This window comes from Microcebus murinus, chromosome 12 (assembly GCF_040939455.1).
Source record: "Microcebus murinus isolate Inina chromosome 12, M.murinus_Inina_mat1.0, whole genome shotgun sequence".
In the NCBI taxonomy this organism is placed as follows: domain Eukaryota; kingdom Metazoa; phylum Chordata; class Mammalia; order Primates; family Cheirogaleidae; genus Microcebus; species Microcebus murinus.
In genome coordinates, this window is record NC_134115.1 from 35981512 (window position 1) to 36007634 (window position 26123).

General features: G+C 37.0%; 1 protein-coding gene across 1 annotated transcript; it reads right to left on the reverse strand.

Annotated features, from left to right (window-relative positions):
* Positions 1–3886: 3886 nt before the first annotated feature.
* Positions 3887–19427, reverse strand: DMAC1 (distal membrane arm assembly component 1). The gene is made up of 3 exons (XM_012738559.2): positions 19394–19427; positions 5009–5413; positions 3887–4172 (listed from the first exon to the last, which is right to left on the reverse strand). Exons 1-3 carry the CDS (start codon positions 19425–19427, stop codon positions 4111–4113), a joined length of 501 nt encoding a protein of 166 aa, XP_012594013.2. The 3' UTR covers positions 3887–4110.
* Positions 19428–26123: the final 6696 nt, after the last annotated feature.

Below are 26123 nucleotides of genomic sequence, written 5' to 3' on the forward strand. Positions count from 1 at the left end.
GTGGGGCTCGGAACCTTGGAAGCCATTTTAAGATCCTGTCTACTACATTCCTGAAGTGCATGCAAGTTCAGTCACAGGACTGAGCAGTGACTTTTAGTGCCACTGCTGCATTTAACATTTGCCCCTTTGGCTATTTCTCTACACTCCATTTATATTTGAATGACAAGTTGAATATCTCAAAGGCCAAGACACATGCATTTTATAAGAGTGACATATTTTTGCCCCATGCTCTTAGAATACCTCTGAATGATGTGTAATTATGGATCTTTACCTCCAATCCTGTGCCCCTAATGCCTACATAATCACTGGGTTAAGGCAAGGATTTATCTGTCATTTAACACTAAAACAAAAACAAAACACACCTAAAAAGCAGCTTTTCAACTAAAATTGCTTTTCTTTCTTTCTTTCTTTCTCTCTCTTTCTTTCTTTCTTTCTTTCTTTCTTTCTTTCTTTCTTTCTTTCTTTCTTTCTTTCTTTCTTTCTCTCTCTCTCTCTCTCTCTCTCTCTCTTTCTTTCTTTCTTTCTTTCTATTTGAGAAGTGTCAGTTTGATCAATGTAGTACTGGCAATAAATCTGTTGAGGCCAAGCCTAGTTTGAGGGGGTATTTGAACATATATATACTTTCCCTGAACATATTTAAGAGCAGTATATTTTATGTTGTCAAATCAACTGGCTTCTATCAGGAGGTCCCTCCTTACTTCAGACACAGCTAGGGTGAGAAACCTGTAATAAGAAGGAGCAAGGAACAAATAACTAAACTGCAAGTGGACGTGAAGTACAAACCATGGTTAAGATGCTTAATTTACACGGGACCACCAGAAACAGCTATCTCTGTAACTGGTCTTGGCCAGGTAAAACTTAAGAACCTTTTTTGAGACTGATCTACATTTGGGGCACCCCAACGTTGACAACAACAGCTGACTTAACAATTGGCCTAGGAAAAAAAGAGATAGTTCACTCCCTAACCCCACATCAGCCAGATCCTTGAGGGTCTATACTTAGGTCCTTTAATATGTCCACATATTGCTAGCTGATCACAATACCCCAGACTAGTCAACCCAATACACAATAGGAATAAAAGATGTTGTAAGAATTTCTTGTTCATCTTGAGATACCAAAGTCTATACTCTGTAAAGGTTGAGCTAATAGGTATCTCGGACACTGATAAAAATCTGTGTTTACATGTATGTCACATTTTGGTTTCCATGTCCCATGATAAATGCATGTGCATTTTATTCATTTTTGTTCTTTTTCTCTTCTTCTTTGCTAAAGGTAATTATGAGCCCCTTAAACTCTCATTTCCAAGCTGTAAAGGGATTCTAGAATCCACAAATCACAATTAAGCTGGCTTTCTTACATGACTGAGTTATAATCCATTGATTCTTGAGCCTGTTTATCCTGCTCACCCCACCTCATCCTCAACAAAATGGAAGACAATGGGGGCACTAAGTGCATTTCCTGTATTGAAGGACTAAGGCAATGTCCCTTTTCTCCGAAACATCTCTGTGAAGTTCAGACTCGTCGCTAAAACAAACTAGGATTTCTGGCTTAGCACTGGCAGAAACCAAATTTTGGAGTAAATTTAAAGGAAAAAATAATTTAACTACAAATTCTAACTTTTCTTTTGCTTATTCCTACTTTATGGACATGGCATAACAATATTTAGCTTATATCCAGTTAAACTGCTCCAAATTGGGAGAAACTAAACATACTTTGGCAATACAGCTGGTGAGCAGGCAGGTTTATTTGGAAAAAGCTCGTTTGCTTATGGGACCATACCTGTAAAATTCTAAGAAAAATGTTAAAATGATATTACAATACAGTTGACTGGAACAACACGAATTTGAACTGCACAGGTCCACTTATACATGGATTTTCTTGTATCTCTGCCACCAAAACAGCAAGACCCACCCCTCTTCCTCCTCCTCACCCTATTCAACTTGTAGAGGATATAGACCTTTATGATGATCCATGCCCACCCAATGGATAGTAAAAATATTTTCTTTCTTATGATTTTAATAACATTTTTTCTCTAGCATATTCTCTTGTTAAGAGTACAGTATGTAATACTTATAACCCACAAAACATGTTAACCAACTGTTTATATTATCAGGAAAGCTTCCAGTCAACAGTAGGCTATTAGTTAAGTTTTTGGGGAGTCAGAAATTTATGTGGATTCTCAACTACATGGAAGGTCATTGCCATGAACCTCTGCATTGTTCACAGATAAACTGTATGTAAGTTTAAGAGTTATTCTGTTTACTAGTAGGTCAAGCCAAGACCAGTAAGTTAGGTTTATGTGTTTTTGCCTGAACCTAAGGAAATGTTCAGACTAAAGCAGTCCATCAATAGAATAGCCTACCTTTTAAAGCAGGGAGCAACTTGTCCTTGTAGGTATTTTAGGGGACAAATGACCAAGTGACCTACTTTGGGTCATCTATGGTCCCTTCCAACTTAAAACTTCTATAGTCGCTAACACTGCATAACTGAATTGTGTATTTTATATAAATACCTTGTTGCCTATTTTAGACTGAAATGTTTTCCTTCTCAATTGCATATATATTGCACCATACATACTATGATTCTGATGTAGACAAGAAAGTCTAAAGTCATCTCTGAGGCTCAATAGACTTAGGCATGTCTACATACTACTACAAAAAGCCATGGTCTTAAAGGTATTACTTGCGGAGCATATCATTCAAAACTTTCACACTAGATTAACAGCTGAATTTAAGAGTACCTTTCTGCTTTCAAAAATGACTATGTACATCTTTACAGAGAAGACATAGTATCTCAGGAAGACAAAAAAAAACCAAAAACAACACTGGTAGAAAGCCTGGATTTGGAAATGAACTACCTAATTTTGAGTCCCTCTCTTAAAAGCATTGCAGTTCTATTACAGAAACATTTCTTGTGCTTGTAGAATAAGAACCAAAAGGCCATTTTTTTAAAGGTTTTGAATTTCTCAAATATTTTGGCATTTAAATCTTTTCTTATATGCTGATTTTTGTTATCTAATTGTTTCATAAAGGTTATTCTTGCCTTCTTAGAACCATCCTAGTTCTGAAAAACTAGAACAAGAATAGACAAGTATAAATCCTACCTCCATCACTGACTTACTTAATGACTCTGGGGAAATCACTTGGGCTTTTTTGTTTTTTAAGGTTTACCAACAATCAAATAACTTCGCAATAGGTGTGAGGCTCTCTTAAGGTGATGGACTTGAAAGTGCCTTGGAAAGTATAAGTGGTCCACAGATATAAAGTTTCATGTTCTTCTATATATTGCACAGTGACTATCCAGGGTTAGGTTGGTAATAGGTGATGATCCAATTGTGGGAGAAATAAAAAGAACTATTTAAAATAATGAAATAAAATAGCTTACTTCCCCATTAGTTTGTCATTTCCTCCACTTAAACATTTTTTAAAAATTATATAATTATATAATAATAACAAATAATGACACATAATATATAACACACATAGTGTGTTAATAATTATTAACACACTAACAGCCAGGAGAGTAGTATTTAATTCACACTAATTTTAAGCCAGGGGCCTTGTGAAGCATATGTAACTCGCATGTCTTTACCTTGGGAACCAAGAGAACTATTTTTCAAGTTGCATGTAATAAATTTTTCATTAAATTAGAAAGGATCATTTTGTTTTTGAAGTAAGTTTTTATTCTATTTTTGTAATAAAACACCATGGCCCCAAGGAAAAAAATTTTTTTTCCTAGTGTGGCAGTCAATGTGTGAAACATATTTCTGTCTCTATAACATAGTAATATTATTAACATGCAGTAACATAGTGTTTAAATAATTAAACTTTATATTTACATATAATTTAAACTATACCCTCCTTCCCCAGATAAGACACAGAACCTGTTTTTCTCTCTGAGGGATTTATTGGTCCCTGTGAAATATGAGAAGGCCACAAATATGCACAAAGAATGACAACCTATGATTGTCTTTTCAGTCTTATAGTATCCACAGTACTGAAGTCTGTCCATGTCCAAGTGTCTGTCCAGAACATCCGTAAACCCCATGCTTGCTCTGAGTGTTGCAGGGACAGGGATGAGAGAAGACAAATTCACAGGTGGTTCCTTCAACTAGGTTCGGTAGGACTTTCCTTTGGGGTCTGCCAGCATAACTACACCCCAGCAGAAAATGCCTAGGAAAAAAACAAGAGCATCTTACTGAAACATTTTGGTTTACCAAGTGCTTCATATATGCCATCTTATTTTACCTTCACAACACTTCTGGCAGACTTATTATTAAACCATTATATCTTTCTTAAAGAGAGTGCAGCTCAGAAAAGGAAAAAAGTTCATAGAAAAAAAAAAAAAACCATACAGTAGGAGTACTGATTCAGACAACCTGGTTAAGATAAGAAATCTGAAAACCTAAAATTCTATTCACTCAGAAAATTGGTTTGAAAAGATAAAGGAATCACATTTTACTGGAAGACACCTTGACAATCACTTAGTGTTGCTACAGATCAGGACTGCGGGCCACGTTACACAGACATACCAAGTGGGTGAGCTTTGAAGCCACCTCTAAGATCTGGCTTCAGGTCTTAGATCAGGCACCAAGGTCATGTCCCCTTGCTTGGGCATTCTCCAGGACTCGGAGAAAAAAAAGCATGGGCTTTGGGGTCACATAAAACTGGGATCAAAAGTGACTGTCACTTCCTTTCACTTCCTGACGGACCCTGAGCACACCACTTTTGCCTCGATTCGCTCAACAGTAAAACTGGAATGCTATAATTATACCTACCTCTGATAGCTACTGTGAGGATTAAAAAGACTGAGCCCAGTAAGAGTTCTCCAGATACACTGTGACTAAGAAAAAGGCGTTCCAACAACTTGCTCTTCCTACACCCTGTCTGAGGTCCCTACCAATGGACCAGCGCCAGCGACCCGCACCCTCTCCCGCCCCACGTGGCTGCTCCCAGCTTCCCTCTTCCCCGCCCCTCCCCCGCCCACATGGCTGCACCCCGACTCTCACTGATGCCGATGACCATCTGCGTAATAGTCCCTGGACCCGGGGGGTATCCCAGCTTCATGGGCTTCCGCGCCGCCAAGTACACGTACCCGCCCGCCCCCATCAGCCCAAACCCAGAGAGCACGCGACAACTCCAGCACTTTTTAAGTAGGGGGGCTTGCGCCGGAGCGGTCGGCGCTTCGGGAGTAGCTGGGGGCGCAGGCATGGGTGGTGAGGCAGTTTCCGGAGGCGCGGCGCCCTTGACCGCGTGAGACGCGAAAGAACCCATATTCTGGAACGCGGCCACAACCTTAGCAGTCTTTGGTTCAAACTGACGTAAAAGACATAGCCGGAAAGCACAACGCCGGAAAGCACAACGCCGGAAAGCAGAGCCGCCGAGGGCCGCTGGGAAATGAAGTTCCCGCCTGCCTGAGAAGGGGAAAAGATGGAGGCTCACCTACTGTGCTGGATTTCTCCAGCAACAACTTTGGAAGAGGCCAGTTCCTCCCCCCTCCCCCACACAATGTAATAGAAATAATGTATTAGCCTACTTTCTAAATGTGTCACTTTTCAGTGTCTTTAGAGAAGTCTGGGTTCTTAAATTTTCCTGACTAACATAAACTGTGAGACCTTGGGCGTGCCACTTGTCTAGGTGTGTGAATCAAGGAGTTAAGTTTAATAGGTACTTACTGTGCTAGATACTGGCACACTCTGAAGATACTGCACATTGGGTTCCAGACCACCACCATAAAGCGAATATCACCATACACGAGTCAGTTTTTTTTGGTTTCCCACTGCAAATAAAATTGCTTATACTATATTAAGTCTGCAATAGAATTATGTCTTAAAAAAACAATGTGCATATCTTAATTTAAAAATACTTTATTGCTGAAAAAATGCTAGTGATTATGAGCCTTCAGCAAGTTGTAACCTTTTTGCTGGTGGAGAGTTTTGTCTTGTGGGTGGCTGCTGACTGATGGGGTGGTGGTTGCTGAAAGTTGAGGTGGCTGTGGCAACTTCTTAAAACAATAAAGTTTGCCACATCTTTTGACTCTTTCTTTAACAAATGCTTCCTTTGTATCATGTGATGCTGTTTGATAGCATTTTACCCAAAGTAGAACTTTTTTTAAAGTTGGAGTCAATCCTCTCAAACTCTGCCTTTGTTTTAATATCTAAGTTTATGTATTATTCCAAATCTTTTGTTGTCATTTGAATACTGTTCACAACATCTTATCAAGAATAGTTTCCATATCAAGAAATCATTTCCTTTGCTCATCCATAAGAAGCAACTTCTTATCCATGCAAATTTTATCAGGAAATTGAAGCAATTCAGTCACATCTTCAGGCTCCACCTCTAGTTCCAGTTCTCTTGCTATTTCCACCAGATCTGCAGTTACTTCCTCTGATGAAGTCTTGAACCTCTCAAGTCACCCATAAAGGTTGATATCAATTTCTTCCAAACTCCTGTTAATATTGATATTTTGACCTCCCTCCATGAATACCAGAAGTTTTTCAATTTACTTTTCCCAGAACCATCTGAAGAATAACCACCTATGGCAACTATAGCCTTTCAAAATGTATTTCTTTAATAATAAAACTTGAAAGTCAAAACTACTTATTAATCTATGGGCTGCAGAAGGGATGTTGTGTTAACAGACATGGAAACAGCATTAATCTCCTTGTACATCTCCATCAGGGCTCTTGGGTGATCAGGTGCATTGTCAATGAGCAGTAATATTTTGAAATAATTTTTTTTTTCTGAGGAGTAGGTCTCAACAGTGGGCTTCAAATGGTCAGTAAACCATGCTGTAAACAGATGTGTTGTTATCCCAGGCTTTGTTTTTCCATTTACAGAGCATAGGTAGAGTAGATTTAGCCTAATTCTTAAGGGCCCTGGGATTTCAGGAATGGTAAATGAGCATTGGCTTCAACATAAAGTCACCAGCTGCATTAAACCCTAACAAGAGAGCCTGTCCCTTGAAGTGTTGAAGCTTTGAAGCCAAGCATTGGCTTCTCCTCTCTAGATATGAAGGTCCTACATGGTATCTTCTTCATTTATACTGAAATCTGTTGTTTAGTATAGCTACCTTCATCAATTACTTAAGGTAGATCTTCTGCATAACTTGCTGCAGCCTCTACATCAGCTCTTGCTGGTTGACCTTATACTTTTATGTTATGGAGATGGCTTCTTTCCTTAAACCTCATAAACCAGCCTCTGCTAGCTTCATAGTTTTCTTCTGCAGCTTCCTCATCTAAGATAAGATTTGGACTGGGTGGTCTCTAATATTCTTTTCTGACTTGAAAATCCTATTATTTATTAGTAATCTCTCTTCAGATAGCATTGTGCCAAGTACCATACCAAATGAATTCAATAGTATTTCACTTAGAAAATTCATAATTTATGGCTGTTGTTTTTTATTGTCTGACATAACATTTTATAGTGCATGTAATTTCTTCTTATTTATTTTGGAAAAAACTCATCATTTGGTAGTGGTTACCAAACAGTTTGATTATATGCCCTGCAGATAAAAAAGATTGAGCCCACACTAGCATTTATGCATGTTTATTTATTATTTATAAATTATGTATTAATATGCTACCTTGCATATTCTAACAATAAGGTAAAATAATAAAAATAGAAGTTTCAATATTTTCTCACATCACAACATATGGGCTTATAAATCTCCATGGATACCCTGATTATTTGACATGTGATTTTATTAATTCATATTTTATCTAAAATCTTACCTTCTTAGTATGCTTATCACAGCTAAGAATGCCAGGAAAGAACATCTTTAATTCTCCAAAAAAAAAAATACTATTAAAATATTCCATCACACAATTTCCAAACAACAGGCAAGATTTTATCTTAATTTCTGTTTCTTTATAGTAACTTCCAAAAGAAACATTGGTTCCCTTATGATTATCTCAAATGAACAATTTCAAGCTTTCTTGTTATTTTATTGTGATATTCCTCTAAAATTCAACAGTAGCTTCTATAGAACCCATGTCCTAAAACTGCACATAGTACATGTTGCAATTGAGGTGAACTAACGACTTGGAAAATTATTGGAAGCGTTAAGACACCTCTTGAGATAAATTCAACAGAAGTGTCTGAGGATAAGGCAAGAGGCAGATTAAAGCAAGCAAAACTGTAATTGGAGGAAGACTGTATTTTGGGGGAAGAAAGTAGGAGGAGAAGGCTGAAGGCTAACTTCATTTTCTTCTTTACTGTATTCATTTCTTTCACTACTTATTATCTCTATAGTTCATTTTGGCACTTATGACTCATAAGATATTGTGACCTTTCCTATTTATTTATAAATATAAAAAGTGCAAAAGCCATACAGAGTGTGTATCTGTATATATATGTACATATATATATATATGTATACATATACTAAAGTATCCTTCACACTTCTGCCCCCCAACCCACCCAATTCCCCTTCCCCAACAACAAGTGTTACCAGTTTCTTGTGCATCTTTGCAGAGATGTGCACATGTATGCATGTATTCTTTCCTCCAGTGATTTTAGAGGTCATTACATATCAGTCAGTATGTAAAGAACTTCTTCATGCTGTTGCATGGCTCTATAGTATTCCATTTTATGAGAGTACCATACTATTTTCAAGTGGCCTCATGTTGGTGGACATTAAAGGACATTTAGGCTGCTTTCACTCTTTTGCTATTACAGATAGTGCCACAATAAATAATTTTGTGCATACATCATATCACAAACACATGAGTATATCTTAGAATATGATATATTATAAGGGTATGGTATTTGTAAATCTGATGGACATTACCAAATTGTCTTTCATAGAAGTTGTACCTATTTATACTCTCACCATGTATGAGAAGATCTGTTTCCCCACCCTGCTCTTAAAACAGTGAATTATTGAACTTTGATCTCTGCCAATCTAATAGGTGAAAACTGACTTAATTTTCCCTTTCTTATTATGAGTGAGCTTCTTAATGTATGTTTAGGGGCAATTTATATTTCCTTTTCTGTGAACTGTCAATATATATATATATTTTTTTTTTGCCCATTTTTCCATTGAATTCTTTTTCTCATTGACTTCTAGGAACTTTATACATTACAGGGATTTAACCTTTTGTCTGTGATATAAGTACACATAGTTTTTCTCCCAATTTGATATTTGTCTTTTGACTTTGCTTGTTTTACTTTTTACTATGCACATTTTATAAAATGTAATTGAATTTATCAACCTTTCCCTTTATAGTTTCTGGGTTTCATGTCATGATTAGGAAGGCCTTCTACCTTCTATGGTTTCTCCTTTCTTCTATGGTATTCTGATCTTTGTTGTTTCAACACTTAAAACTTGAATGCATTTGGAATTTATCCTGTTATTAGGTGGCAGAAATAGAATCAGATATTATTTTTCCCTCAGAGGCTTCTAAGTTATCTCAAAACTATTTATTAAATAACCCATCTTTTCATCATCTATTTAAAATGACACTTTTAGCCAAGCATGGTGGTGTCATGCACCTGTAGTCCCAGCTACTGGAGGAATCATTTGAGCCTAGGAGTTCAAGACTGTAGTGTGCTATGATCTTGCTTGTGAATAGCCACTTCACTCCAGCCTGAGCAACATAGCAAGACCCCATCACTACTAAAAATATTAATTAATCAAAAATAAGTTTTAAAAAAACAAAATAAAAAAACCCACTTTTTCTAAAATAGTATATGTATTTACGTTCATGCCTAGATATTATATTCTGTTCTATGATCTGCTTGTTTGTTTTTGTCACAATATTACACTATTACAATTTCTAAATCCCTCTTAATATTTGAAGACTCTTTCCTCCCATTATTTTCTCTTCCAGAATTTTCTTAGCTATTTTTACTTGTTTATTTTTCCACATGAACTTTTGACTCAGCTTGATTATTCAGATGAAAAGATGTTGACATCTTTCTTATACATATTAAAATTGTAGGTTAATTTAGGGAGAAATGACATTTTTATGATGTTGAGTCATCTTATCCAAGGACATGGAATGCTTTTTCTTTTGTTCATATCTTTTGTGTTTCTCTGTAGAATTTTAAAGTCTTTTTATAATGATCTCACACATTTCCTTTCAGACATTTTATCTTTTGTGTTGTTATTAAAAATAAGGGATTTCCCTTCTCTTGTATCTTCTAACTTATTGTTGTTTAAATATAAGAAGGCTCTTGAGTACCATAAATCCTAATATTGAATTACCTTTGCATTCTGGTGAACCTCTGAGATGTGACTGGTAGTTTTCTTTTTGTGCAATCCTTATTGATTTGGGGAAATCTTCATCATGTATGCTTCATAAAAAGAATTTGGAAGCCTTCCTTCTTTTGCTGTACTCTGAGACGGTTTAAATACTATTGGAATTACCTGCTTTTAAAAAGTTTTGGTAGAATTTCCTTGTGAAATTGTCTAGTCCAGTCACTGTATTATTTCGGGGGGTTGGTGGGAGGTTCTTTGGGAAGGTTCTTTACTATTTTGGCAATCTATTTACATTTTCTGCTGGAAATAGTTCCGGTAAATTATACATTTCTGAAATATTATTGATTTATTTCTAGTTCTCAAATTCATTTACATCGAATAGAGAAAAGTGGTACCTTACAATTCCTTTAATTTCTTAATTTATTTAGTCTGTGCGGAACCTGTAAATGTCACCTCATATGGAAAAAGGATCTTTGCAGATGTGATTAGGTTAAGGATCTTGAGATGGGTTGATTGTAATGGGCTATTTGGTTAGGCCCTAAATGCAATCCCACGTGTCCTTATAAAAGAGTTGCAGAGAGAGATTGCACACAAAAGAAAAGGCACTGGGACCCCAGAGACAGAGATTAAGGTGATGTAGTCATAATTCAAGGAATACTGGCAGCCATCAGAAGCTGGAGAAAGCAATGAATAAAATTTTTCCAAGAACCTCCAGAGGGAACTCGACCCTGCTGATAGCTTGATTTGGGGTCAGAAATACTTACTTTGGACTTTAGCCTACAGAATTGTGAAAGAACACATTTTTGTTGTTTCAAGCCAACAGCTTTGTGGCAATTTGTTACAGCAGCCACAGGAGACTAATACATACACTTATTAGGGCCTTAAATACGAAATGTTCGATTTTGAATCAAAAGTGTAGTCTATTATATCACAAACAAGAAGCAGTACAATTTATCAAAGTATGTGCCTAAACTATTGACACAGTTTTGGCATCTTAACGGTAGCTTGCTTATGCCAGGAGCGGAGAAGCCTAGAGAGCAAGTGGTGATGAAATTGTGAAAGGCGTTTTTCACAGTTTGTTGAGAATTGAATATTTTTCCTTGCAAGAAGTGGCCCAAAGCCTGGAAGAAGTGGTAGTCAGTTGGTGCAAGGTCTGGTGAATACAGTGGATGACAGAGAGTTTCTGAGTCCAGCCTCTGTAGTTTGAGCAGTGTTTGTGTGACATGTGGTTGAGCATTGTCTTGCAAGAGAGTTGGCCTGTCTCTCTTGACCAGTCTTGGCAGCTTAATCACAAGCATCCTCCTCATTTCATCCAATTAGTTGCAGTAGACATCGGCTGTAATCACTTGACCAGGTTTCATGAAGCTGTAGTTGATGATGCCAGGGCTGGACCACCAGACACCATTAGATTTTTTTTTTTTGATGAATATTTGCTTTTGGACTGTGTTTTGGCACTTCATCCTTATCCAACCATTGTGCCAAACACTTGCTATTGCCAAAAGAATCCATTTTTTGTCACACATACAATACAGTGTAAAAATGATTCTGCTTTATGTCATGACAGCAAAGAAAGGCAAGCTTCAAGATGAATTCCCTTCTGATGCTTGTTTATGTCATGTGGTACCCATCTATCCAGCTTCTGTAACTTGCTGATTTGTTTCAAATGGTCCAACATTGTTGGACTAGTAATGTCAAACCTTGCTGATAAGTTGTACATAGGTTGAGATGGATTCGCTTCCACTACAGCTTTTAGCTTGTCATTATCCGCCTTGGTCTCAAGTCACCCACGTGGCTCATTTTCAATATTAAAATCTCCAGAATGGAACTTCTGGAACCATCTATGTACTGTGCATTCATTAGCCACATCCTTCCCAAACAATTTGCTGGTATTTTCAGCTGTCTGTGCTGCATTCGTTCCATGATGAAACTCATAGTCAAAAATAACACGAATTTTTGACTTACCCATGGGTTCACAAAAATGCTCTCAAAATTTTTGAAAGACACAAGCCAAAAACCATGTGTTTGAAAGAATGAAGATGTACCTTCACAATAAAAATAAAAGAAGAAGTGTCAAAGTGACAATGTCAGAGATATCAACTGTCAAACTTTATACTTAAAAAAATTGGCCATTTCATACTTAATGACCTAATATTTACACTTTTGTCTCATACTGCACTCTAAGGCACCTAGGATAAACAGTAAAGCATAACTGCTTGGGACAGGACTTTCTTTTTTAAAAAAATATTCTGTGTTACTCCATTATTTTCTGATATTGAATATTGCTGTGGAGAATTCTGAGACCAGGCCAATTTATTTTCTTTTTTCTGTGACTAGATCTTTTTCCTGAATGCCCGAATAATTTTCTTTTCCTTCTCTTCATTTCTTTTTTCCTTCCTTAAATTGTTGAAGTCCTTAGCCAGGTGTGGTGGTATGCACCTATAATCCTAGTTATTTGGGAGGCTGAGGCAGGAGGATCCCTCAAGCCTGGAAGTTCTAGGTTGCAGTGAGCTATGATTAGGCCACTGCACTCCAGCCTTGGTGACAGACTGAGACCTGATCACGTAAAAAAAAATTGTTGAAGTCCATTGAATCTTATAGTTCAGTTTTCCCAGGAATACGCAATACCCTTTTTATATAAATAGATATTAATCTTTTATTTCAGGAATGTTTATCTGAATTATATCTTTAAAAGCATAATTATTTTATGGCTTTTTTTTATAATCAAACACAGCCAACCAGCATTACTTCCACCCATTCATCAAAGACAAGAGGATAATTCATTGAGTATTTTTGAATAATGTACTATACAACAAACAAAAAAGTTAAATTTACAGAACACTTTGATTAATTATGTAGACTGGTAATTAAGAAAAGAACAGAACTAATCATTTGTTACTTTCCTTATAAAATAGAAATCAAAAGAGTTCTGTTAGTCTTAATATTATCTTTATGTTAAAGTAGTGCAAAGTGTGGTACATAAAGTTTCATCTAGAAAGGTATGTAGTTTACATAACTCATATGATTTAACAAAATTTGCATAACCAAATGAATACAGAGAGCCCTGGGGTTTCGTGTTAAAATTTGGTGTTGAGCTATCTTTTATGACATTATTGATTAATTATTAGATGGAACATGTTTTTACATGTTTACAACCCTAAGAAAAGAAAAATAACTGTTTCTAGAACAAGGCATTCCGGTAGTCATTTGTTTTATCAAAGGATAAGCTGAACCTCTAAGAGTTTAGCCTCTACCAAATCTGGACTCCTTAGCTTGAGTCACCAAAGCAGATTTGCTGCATATTTCACAGTGACTGTTTCCTAAGTTATGAATCTGCCTTTTCTCCTGACATACTGATAGATAATGCTCTTTGGGGAATATCCCTGGCATGGTATTTTTCCATGTGTTGTTGTTGTGTATGAGCTATATTATTTCTCCTCCTTTCCTCTGACATGACCTTCCATTCTGTGTAATTGCACATCTTGTCAGAATAGTCTCAAGAAGAATATTCTTCCAAGAATTTATCTAAGTGAAGCAGTTTTTGAGATGGAAAATTAAAGAGAGGCAGGCTGGGTATTGGAATGTCCTTGGCTTTCCCTGTATTAGCTGCGCACCTCTGCCAGATTTACGAGGTTGTTGAAGTTTCTAAATGTGGTGACAAGTTCCATAACTCTGACTTTTTTTCTTACAAAATCAGTATCTATCTATGACTCATTTTTATTGAATCTTTTTTGAAAACTGGCCTTTTAAGCCTTTAGTTGTTTATTTACTTTTCTTACTCTCTCATTCTTAGCCTCAAGGAACTCTGTATGCTTCCTTAAATACATTATACAGTTTTTGTTGTCTGCTCATTTGTGTTTCAGCATCTTTTGTAGGTTTGCTTCTAATATGTGGCTCTCCTGGTTTATTTTGTTGCCAAAGTAAAAAATAGGTCCCTATAAAAGACCTCCTTCCCAAATTGTTACAGGTGTCTCTGCAGTGGGCCTCCATTTGTGAAAAAGCAGGAGACTTGGACTTTTAACTTCCACAGCAGAGCGTTGGGAGGTGCCTGCAGATGAAGAGCTACCTTCTAGGCCATATTCTGCTGGACTTGCATACTTTCACATGGCGTTCTCTTTTCTACCACTCCAGCATGAGCAGTAGCTGTTTCATGTGATGATCCTTTTGTAATTCCAGTGATAAATGGGCCTGTCTGGACCATGTCAGCTCATGGGTTCAGCAGGATATATGTCTGCCTTTTTGTGACAAGAAAGAGCCTTTACATATTTTCCTGAAGCTAACAATCTGCTTTTCTACTTTGTTGATGAATCTGCTTGAGGAGATCTTCATTACTTCCATAGACTTTGGGGTGGGCAGTGGCCCAAGAGTGGTGGGCCATAGCACTGGCACATGGAGGGGGAATTCCAGGAGAGTGTGACATGCTGTGGCCTTTCTCCTGTGCCCTGGAAGCCTGGTATGAGCCCAGCCACTTCCGTTCTTCCTCCTGTACTGTTGTCAACATGGGCATGCACTGTAAACATTTTTTCTATTTTTTCTTCTTTTCCCTTCAAGGATTTTAATCATATATACTGTTGAATCTTCTACCATTCTTTTTTACTCTTATTTATTTATTTATTTATGTTCAGCATATTATGGGGGTACAAATGTTTAGGTTATATATATTGCCTTTGCTCCACCAGACTCAGAGCTTCAAGTGTGTCCATCCCCTAGACAGTGCGCACCACACCCATTAGGTGTGAATATACCCATTCCCTTCTCCCCCTTCCCGCCTGCCTGACACCTGATGAATGTTACTACTATATGTGCACATAAGTGTTGATCAGTTAATACCAATTTGATGGCGAGTACATGTGCTTGTTTTTCCATTCTTATTTCACTTAGTAGAATGGGCTCCAGCTCTATCCAGGATAATGCAAGAGGTGCTAGATCACCATTGTTTTTTTGTGGCTGAATAGTATTCCATGGTATACATACATCACATTTTATTAATCCACTCATGTATTGATAGGCACTTGGGTTTTTTCCACATCTTTGCAATTGTACATTGTGCTGCTATAAATCTTCTAGTGCAGATGTCTTTTTTTATAGAATGTCTTTTGTTCCTTTGGGTAGATGCCCAGTAATGGGATTGCTGGATCAAATGGTAGTTCTATTTGTATCTCTTTGAGGTATCTCCATATTACTTTCCACAAAGGCTGTACTAGTTTGCAGTCCCACTGGCAGTGTATGAGTATTCCTATCTCCCTGCATCCATGCCAACGTTTATTGTCTTGGGACTTTTTGGTAAAGGCCATTCTCACTGGAGTTAAGTGATATCTCATTGTATTTTTGATTTGCATTTCCTTGATGATTAGAGATGTTGAATATTTTTCCATATATTTGTTAGCCATTAGTCTGTCTTCTTTTGAAAAGTGTCTGTTCATGTCCTTTGCCCACTTTTTAATGGGGTTGTTTGATTTTTTCTTGCTGATTTTCCTGAGTTCTATGTAGATTCTAGTTATGAGCCCTTTATTGGATGTGTAGCATGCAAAGATTTCCTCCCATTCTGTAGGTTGTCTGTTTGCTCTCATGATAGTTTCCCTGGCTATGTAGAAGCTTTTTACTTTGATCAGGTTCCATTGTTTATTTTTATTGTCGCTGTGATTGCCTTTCGAGTATTCTTCATAAATTCTTTCCCTAGGCCACTGTCTGTAAGAGTTTTTCCAACCTTTTCTTTTAGAATTCTTATAGTTTCATGCCTTAAGTTTAAGTCTGTTATCCACCATAAGTTGATTTTTATGAGAGGTGCAGATCTTGTTTCAGTCTTCTACATGTGGCCATCCAATTTTCCAAGCACCATTTATTGAATAAGGATTCTTTTCCCCAGTATATGTTTTTGTCTGCTTTTCCAAAGATTAGATGGCTATATGAGGATGGTTTTATATCTGGGTTCTCAGTTCTATTACATCTGTCTATGTCTCTATTCTTGTGCCAGTGCCATGTAGTAGAGCTTGAAGTCTGGTAAATTGATGCCTCCGAATTTGTCCTTTTTGCTTAAGATTGCTTTTGCTATACTGGGTCTTCTCTGGTTTCTTATGAAGCATATAATTATTTTTTCTAGATCTACAAAAAATGATGTTGGTATTTTAATAGGGATTGCATTGAATCTGTAGATCACTTTGGGTACTATAGACATTTTAACAATGCTAATTCATTTATTTTCTTTTTAATTTTATCTTTACTTCTTAATATGTTCATAGAAGTGTTGTTCTCCTTCATATTCCTCCATTTTTTCCTTATAAATGTAATAGTTTCATTTTTTTCTTCCATTACTTTTATTGAGCTCTGATAACTCATATTTTATCTTTTCCTGCTGTCTAATCAACTAGTTCCTAAGTTCTTTTATTCATGCTTTGAGTTCTTGCTTCATAGACTTGATTCCTTCCTTATATGTTTAAAATTCAGGGAAAAAGTTTTGATCATGATGTTTATATGCTCCATGACAATATTTTTCTGGCTGCTATTATGAATCCCCCATTTATTTTTCTTATTTCATTCTTTTCCTTTTTTCTTAGTATATGTTTGAATATCCTGTGTTGGTATCTTTTTTAATTAAGGATCTCTGAAAGGTTGAGTTTTCTGAACTATAAGGAGGAGATTTGTATGAGGACAGAGCCAGAGCCGAGTTCCAGGCTAGCTGAGATTACCTCTGTAGTTCAAGGGGTCGTGCATGAATTCTGGTAGCCTTCTTTTCCCTTAGTAAATGGAATAAGCAGCTTTGGGGTTTTATAATTCAAAGTACTTTCTCTTCTACTGGCTACAGAGGCTCTGTGTTTCCTGTATACATGCCTTTTTGGCAGGCAGGTTCTTTATCAAACTCTATCTTGTTTTCTTCAAAGAACAAAATTGGGCCTACGGAATCCAGGGATTTAGATTTTGCATCTCAAAGTTCACCCTTCACTTTCAAGAATTCTACTTTGCTGACTTTTTTTGATATCCGCAGCTGTAATTCCCTTGTTCTGCTGTCTCTTCTCTCCAACACACCCTCGTGTGATCACCAATGCTATATTGATTACAGATGTATATATTACAATGGAGTCTCACCAGCCTTGCTCTCTGGTAATTAGAATGAATAGATATTCCTCTTGCCCTGTTTTAGTTATGTAGGGTGAGAGAGAAATAAACTTTTGTTGTATTAAGTTCCTGGGATTTAAAGTTATTTATTACTGTAGCATAACCTCACTTATTTTGACTGATGCAGTTGGTTCACAAGTAAGATTACTGCCCTTGAGAGCATTTGGAAATAGAAGAAGGCATTTTTGGTTGTCACAATACAGCATCCAGGATCCAGGGATACTAAATCTCTGGTAATGCTTACAACAGTCCTCCTCAATAAAGATTTTTGCCTGAAATGCCGATAGGACCCCCCCCCATGAAAAACTCAGTAAATAGCTGGACAAGTACAGCCAAATTGACTTTCTGAACAAAGCGCTCATTAATAAGACTGTGTCCAAATTGGATATTTTCGGCATCTTTTATTGTCTTCTATTGAAAGTAATTCAAATAATTTTAAATGTTCTTATATACATGTATTATTTTCTAAATATAATACCGATGAGTGAACTCTTCAGAGTTTATTTATTTTTGTAGCATTCTCATACTGTTTAGCATGGTACCTTACACCTAACTGTTTCTCTGTTAAATATCTGTGGATTTCATTAGACTGCAACACCTTCTTGGGCCCATGTTTGATACATGTACTTTCTGTATTTTGGGTGCACATTAGTAAATTCAGGGCTCCCCTTGTGTTTTCTGTAGTTTGAGCTGACAAGAAACTTGAAAAATAAACAATTGAAAAAGACATTCCCTAAAGGTAACCATCAAGTGTAATAAGGCTCAAGTCAAATGGCCCAGCTGTCACCGTAAAATACGGCCTATTGACTTCCTTCTCACTAGGGAAAAGCACTGAGTACCACTTACCGCAGACTGCGTGGAGAGAAAGTATCACCCTAAGAACGGCAGGAGGGAATGTCCTATGTAGCTGAGAGAGACAGGCACAAAATAAATCTGGCCGGTAGTATATAACCATGTGTTTTTATAAGGAGGGAGGGAGGGAAACATAATTTAAGGGTCAGAAAATAAATAGCACCGTAGTTAAAATCTAACTGGGGTGACTAACAAAATTTTTTTTAAAAAAAAATCACTAAAAAGATTATTAAGTACCGACTAGGTACAAACGCCTAGTGGAGGAGTGGCGGGGGGAGGTCTTACATAGAGATGAGCAGCATGGAGCCTACCTTTTAGGCTTTGGGATCTTATCTGGAAACTAAGCATCTATGTAGTTAAGTCTGATATCTATAGACTGTGACAAATGTTATAACAGAGGTCATAAGAAAACTTACTGAGAAAGTAGGAAAAAGAGAGTATTTATAATTAGATGAAAGCTAATAAGTTGAATCTAGGACAATTAATGCTTTAAATTGAGCCTTAAATGAAGGCTAATGTGTGGACCACTGATTAACACGGAACTGTCACTGACTCCTTTGTCCTAGGGCGAGGTTAAAAGGTGTAAAGCCTAATGCTGGCAGTTGCTGGGTTATGGAGGAGAAAAGTTCCTGAGAATGTCCTTAGGCCAGATTTGTATGTGATTCTGATCCCTGATTAACAGCAGAAATACGGTAATAACAACAATAACAATACTAAAATGGCTCATATGTGGTAATAATACAGTGTAATACTGTAATAATAATAATACCCCTGACGGTAATAATAAGTTACAGAAACTATTTTGCTCTTTCTTTTAATTCAAACAAACAGAACATTAAAACAAACTCATGCTAGGAGTTTAGATAGGAAATAGGAGAAATTTCGAAAAAGAATATTAGAGGTTAACATTTATCTAACCACTCATCAAGGCTAGGCTGATAGGAATGTTATTGCTTATTTTGATCTTCCAGCCAAATCCACGATAACCTTCATGTTTCCATAATCAGTCCACTACGCTGCTTAGTAATAATTGATGCTTTCAATGAAGCACTGTCTTTCACGTGTTCCATTATTCTCACTTTTCCCTTTATGATTGTTCCAATAGTCGAGCGACCGGAGCCTAATGCTTCCCAATGCATGATGGTGTCTGGCCTTCCTCCGGAAGCTTGATTACTTCTACTTTTGTTTCCATTCATCGGCATCACCTTACTCTGCATTGCAGGCTCACCTAGACTTGCTGTGGACTTTCGCTTTGGAGGCATGGTCGTTAAAGGTAGACGCAGACTCACAAAGTCAAATGAAAAAGTTAACGTGAAGGCAATGCTGCACATTCATAAGCGACCACGTAGGCAGCGAGACTAGCCGCTGGTGTGAAGATGCCGCACCAACAAACTGCTTAAGCCATGTGGGTTTCTTTACATGCACAGAAGAAACCAGTTCCCCAATTATTAATTTAATTATTTAATTATAGATTATCCTTGTGGGGAACCTTGTGAGCCTGTTCGTGAGTACAAAACACTGTAAGTCAGGTTGTCCTTAACCTGGAGACTGCTTGTATTGGTAAAAATGTTTTGCCGTTAAATGATGTGGTTACATCCTTTATTTAAATGGTGTATTACTGTTAATTGCTGGTTTTATGTAATTAGAACCTGAAAAATAATGAACGTTAAAAGCTTTAAAAAACTGGAGTATACCAGGACTGATTGCAGTAATTCCCCATTGATTCCTCAACTTATGATTGCATGTATATGTATGTCTAGGACGTGTATGTCATGCAAAATGGTGATGAGTGCACCCTTGGGATGGCCACATTGCTTCCTGCTACTGACCCTTCTGTCTCATTCCAACCGGAGCCAAAGATAAAAACATCCTTTGAAATGCTGTTTAAGTATAAATTCTGTTCTTGTAAGATCAACCACTCTTATGGCCTGGTATTAACGTTATACTTGTTGATTTCAAGGAGTTCTATGTGGGCTATTAAGCAGTATATTTCTTTTGGTCTGAGTGCTTGTATTGATTAAATGAGGAATAAGTACCCTGGCTTCTCTTCAAGAAATGCCATGATGTCTTATATCTTCTTAACTTAGAAAAGTCCAGTGTACACACACAATTGAGGGGGAGGTTAACCTGTTCAAGTATATGTCAGTGAGCACAGGTCTGAAGAACTGTGAGCCAAAAATAGTTTAATTATTTCAGTTCTTCCTATAACACTTATCCACTTCAACAGGAGGCCTCTCTCTACTCCCTCGCTCCTTATTACTGCAAGGAAGGAACACATATTGATCCCTCTTGTAATCTTTTTTAGACCTTGTGGGTATTGCACGGGCGAACATCTGGGAACGCTGTCCTTAGCTGTCCAGTGAATCAGCAAAAGAGGAGATGGGCCCCAGGTGGATTGCAGCCCACTGCATCTTAAGGATTGCTGACACTAATCCACGCAGCATCCTACTGTCAAGTTAGATGGCTCTGGGGCTGCCGCTGATGTGAAGCATAGACAGCCCAAGGGAGATAACTGCTCTCAGTGATAAAATGCACTGTTTTCTTGGAATTTTAATTTATTCCAGAATTGTCTTCCAGAGCATATTCTGGTAGTTTACTGAGGTTAGCATGAAGAATAAAGTGGAAGAGGCAAAGAATGAAGTGATAATATGAATTAAAGTATCCATAGTGTGGCTGGGCATGGTGGCTCACGCCTGTAATCCTAGCACTCTGGGAGGCCGAGGTAGGCAGATCGCTCAAGGTCAGGAGTTCAAAACCAGCCTGAGCAAAAGCGAGACCCCCATCTCTACTAAAAATAGAAAGAAATTAATTGGGAAACTAAAAATATATATAGAAAACATTGGCCTGGCACAGTGGTGCATGCCTGTAGTCCCAGCTACTCGGGAGGCTGAGGCAGAAGGATTGCTTGAGCCCAGGAGTTTGAGGTTGCTGTGAGCTAGGCTGACACCATGGCACTCACTCTAGCCTGGGCAACAAAGTGAGGCTCTGTCTCAAAAAAAAAAAGTATCTATAGTGTTTTCCAGTTTATATATTATCTAATATAAAACTCACAGTGGTACAAGGGCATAGATATTGTTATCCCCATCTTACAGATAAGGAAATTAAGGCCTAGAAGTATGGCTAGTTTGCCCAAAGTATTAGTAATTGGTTAGTGTATAGAAATGCTGGATAAAAAGAAATTATATCTAAGATTGAGCCAAAAACTACATACATTCCACATGAACTAGTAAATTTAATCTTCACAATAATCTTATGAGGCAGGAACTCACATTAGCTCTATTTTTTTGAATAAACAGATGAGGAACCAGGTATTAGAGATTATTTAGTTTAAGGATAAAGCCTGGATTTGAATCCAGATCTTCAGACCCCAGACCTATTCTTGATATTGTGGTGCAGTCCAATCAGTGTAGCCTCTTCTGACAGCAATTTGAGATTTCCATCCATATACAGTGCTAAGATATGTCTATAAAGTGCTTTGCATACTGCCTAGAACATAAAATTCATTGCAAAATTGAAAGCTACTATTAATGGACAAACAGCAATGGTATATTTTCCTATTGTCTTTATTATAAAGATTTCTAAACATTTGATATTTATTGTTGGAGTCATGGAATGTTAGATTCCTCTATGCCTGTCTCGGTATAAGGCATATTTTCAGGTTGTGTCTAAAAAGACTTGAGATTCGATGACAAAATATTACTTTTCTAAATTAAAGTGTGAGTGGCAGGTCGGGTTGGCAAGGCATAGCAGTAAGGAAAGTTCTTATTGTGTTTGTTTGCAAGGTACTCTTAAAAAAATTTTTTTTTTGTTTTCAACTTTTTTGTAGGGACAGAGTTTTACTATGTTGCCCAGGCTGGTCTTGAACTCCTGGCCTCAAGTGATCCTCCTGCCTTGGCCTCCCAAAGTGCTGGGATTATAGGTAACTAGCGAACACAGTACCCTTTTACTAACTACAAATAAGCAGCCTATGAGTTCACAATATCATTTTAAAAGTGCTTTGCAGTTTATCAAGTGCTTTCAAATGCATTTTTTTTTCATTTGCCTTATAACAACCTTGTTGGGTGGTTATTATCATTCCTGTTTTACAGAGAAGAAAACTGAGGCACAAAAATCAGAGGTTAACTAATAACACAATTCACCCAAGTAGGAAATAAAGGAGCCAAAGTCAAGAGCTGATTCCCTGTCTCGAAGCTCAATGCTTTTTACACTACACATTGCTATGTTGTATTTTTATTAGGGTTTTCATCTCCCTATGTTAGTTATGAACCACCAGAATCTGAAAATGCAAATGTAATACAGTATCACAGTGAGTAGCTTCATGAAATGAATAAGCAAAAAGAGAAATTTTGTTGGCATAATATCAAAATCAAAATCTTAAAAACTTCTTTCAATAAATATTCACCCAACACATATTTATTCAGTCCCTATTTTGGCCATGACTTTGTGTTAAGTTATATGAGATATGTAAAGAAGAAAGAAGAAAGAAGCTGGGGCCCGGAGTGCAGGAATGCAGGGAAAAGCTCAAGTGCACACACTTTAGATGTAAAAAACTTTACAGGAATCATGTTGAGTTAATTATATATCTTATTTTACTAATAAAACTAAGGCCAAACTGATGATGGCAGCTGTGTCTTACTTACCTTTACATTTCACATGGTGTCTGGCCCAGAATCTTACTTGTGGAATGAATGAATGGGGGCAAAAGTCAGAGCTCTGGCTCTCCAGGAGCTTAAAGACCAAACTAAAAGATAAGAAATTAAATTAAATATCAAATTGATATATGATCATATGGTATAGAGAAAGGAAGCCTTATTTCTAATTGGGATGATCAGGGAAAGCTTCATGAAAGAGCCACCTGTTGAATGAGAGGTAATTAACACATACTTTTGCTATCTTTTTGTTGGGAAACATGGATAAACTAGTCTAATGAAAATAAGAATCAGGAGATTTAAATCTCCTGCCACTCTGTAGGTGGGCACAGAAGGCAGTTAAAATACTTTTTTATTGAATGACTGAATGAATCTTTCCAACAAAAATTTTAATATATGCCTTTAAATGTAAATTGTTGTTGTGATATCTTAGTATTACTTGGAATCAGTTGGATTAGAAATGCCAAAACCTCTGGGATCAGAGGATCAAATGATCCTCTGGTAAAAGATCTTGCCATTTTCACCTTGGTCCTTCTAGAATTAAGAAACCACAGAAGTATTTTAGAGAGTGCTCTACTCTATAGAGACTTAATAATCCTGTATAATTTGGAGAAACATATTGAATGTATAATGAAAGAGTAATAAAAACATCTGTGAGAGGTGCATCACTTCTTTGAGAGGGAAAACACTGAGCCAAAAGTTTTTAGTTGTGACCTCTTTTCTAAGGTATCTCATTTAATTTTAACATCTTTTAGTTGGGCATGATGGCTCACGTCTGTAATCCCAACACTTTGGGAAGCAGAAGTGAGAAGATTTCTTGAGGCCAGGAGTTCAAGACCAGCCTGGGCAATCTAGTGAGACCCTGTCTCTACAAAAATACAAAAAAAAAAAAAAAAAAAAAAAAAAAGGGCATACGAGTGCATGCTGGTAGTCCCAGCTACTTGGGAGGCTGAAGCAGGAGGATCACTTGAGCTCAGGAGTTTAAGGTTACCATAACCTATGATGGTGCAACTCCAGCTTGGGTTACAGAGCATGATCTTGTCTTAAAAAAATTAAATAAATAAAATAAAATAATTTTAACATCTTTTGGCAGTCTGGCTGTAACAATTAAGATAGAATTCCTTCCTGCTAGATTCTGAGTCTGGGTTACAATTTAGTCTCAGTATTGATCATTTGGTTTTATTTATTTATTTTTACAGAAAACCACTCACAATGCCTTCTAGATTTCTTTCAGAAGTGGGACTTTTATAGGAACAATAAAAGAAAACATTATTTACTGTAAGGCATTTTTCCATTTGATGGTCAATGACTTGCTGTGCTTTCCTTTACTGGAGAGTAAAATAATAATGCTTTTATCTTAAATTTAAAGGTATTTTTAATGTTTACTGAATTTTACACTGAGTTGTAATCATCATAAGAATAAATAAGGATTTAAAGCATTAATTATGGAGGCGAGAATTCAGTTTCCTTTTAATACAATGATAAATAAAGTCATTCAATGGACTTTCCAAATATTTTACCTTTATTGGATTTGTTTTAGAAATATTTTTAAAGAATAGTAAAGAAAAGTTCAGCAATGATAATATTACTAATATAAATTACTTAATGTTTTTGGTGATAACAGTTGATGCCCCATATATTCTCACATTTGAGAGATTCCCTAATTGAACTGGATGACTACATATTATCAAAGTCCAAGTCAATTGAAATTTTCATCTATAAAATCTTGATAAACACTTCTTCAAAAGCCAACTTTCTAAATTAATCATCTAACACTGTGAGGTGAATCCTGTCTCTTGAAAATGTACATGGTGCATTTTTGGAAACTTTGTATATAGAAATGTTTGAAAATTTTATTCCATATGACAAAATGTGAGCCTTTTATAAAACTTCTCAGAACTTTGTAAAGTTTAGAGAGTCACATTATCCCTGTCTGCTCTTATAACTACACATCATGGTTCTCTATATTTTTTTTATTGATGATGACATATGATTACTTTTATCTGGAATTCCAAAAAAAGAAAGAGCGAGAATGATAGAAATAGTGGAACATACATCATAAGCAATAGAAAAGGAGACATTTAAAACATTTAGGGAAAAAAAAAGATATGCTTTCATGGATAGAAGCTCTGAAATGGAATATGTTTCAAAGAGGTTATGAAGTTCCTTCCCCTAGGCAATGATTTTCAAACTTTGGTGCCTTAGTCTATTTTGTGCTGCCAGAACAGAATACCACAGACTGTGTAATTTGTAAAGAAAAGAAATTTATTTCTCATAGTCTTGGAGGCTGCGAAATCCAACATCAAGGGGCTAGCATCTGGTGAGGGCCTTCTTGATGCATCATAATATGGTGGAAAGCATTTTATGGGTGAGAGAGAGCAAGAGATTGAATTCGCAGGCTCAAGCCGTTTTATAATTGTCCTTAAGCCATTCATGAGGGCAGAGCCTTCACTACTTAAATACCTTTGATTAGATCCCACCTCCCAACATTGTTGTGTTGGTGATTGAGTTTCCAACACTTGCTTTTTGGGGAACACATCGAAACCATTGTATTTGGTGTATAGGGGGAATCAGTTGGGGATCCAGTTAAAAATAGGAATTCTGGAAGCCATTCTTAAAGATTCTCTAGGCAGTCTAACATGGGCCCCAGGAATCTCTCTTTTTAACAAGCAAGGAGTTGATCCCTGATCACATTTTGTAAAACATTGACTAGGGGATGAGTTACCTTCCGACAGTAATAGTGCAGAGACCGTCACTAAAGGAGACAGTGCTCCACCAGGGAAACAAAAAACTTGGCAGTCAAAGGGCATGTAGTTTGGAAAAGGTCCACATTTGATTCTCATATGAGCATCCCCCTCCATATTCCCTCTATACCTATTCTAAAGATTGATATTCTGACCGTATAATTGGGAAGGGTTATGAAAATAAAGAGTCATCAGTAGAAACCGGTGAAGCCCCATAAGGTCTCTCTAATAATTGCAGATATTTACAGGATGTGGACAAAAGAGAAAAGTATATGCATAACTGAAGATAATATAAAGGAGTAGAGGTCAAAAATTTATTATAGTTTGAGGAATAAGACGAGGCTTTTCTACTGAAAGGAAAGTAAGCCATCCTTCTATAAGTAGGCTGCAGAGATTCCAAGCAGCTCCTCGAGCAGTCCAGAGGTCTGCCGTGGTGGGCAGGGCCCCTCACAGTTTGGGCAGCAGAGCTTGTAGGGTGAGCATGGAGTCCAAGGGCTCTCTCTTCCTGACCCTCCCCATGTGTGAATGTCTCCCCAAAGTTACCCGCAATGTTGTGCAATGACTT

What these genes read in the sequence shown, in the direction of transcription:
- DMAC1 (XM_012738559.2), bottom strand. Translation starts at nt 19,427, where the DNA reads ATGCCTCCAAAGCGAAAGTCCACAGCAAGTCTAG. An exon ending in AAAGTCCACAGCAAGTCTAG is followed by an intron (nt 5,414 to 19,393) that starts GTGAGCCTGCAA and finishes TCCCCTTCTCAG; the next exon opens with GCAGGCGGGAACTTCATTTC. An exon ending in GCAGATGGTCATCGGCATCA is followed by an intron (nt 4,173 to 5,008) that starts GTGAGAGTCGGG and finishes TTTTTTTCCTAG; the next exon opens with GCATTTTCTGCTGGGGTGTA.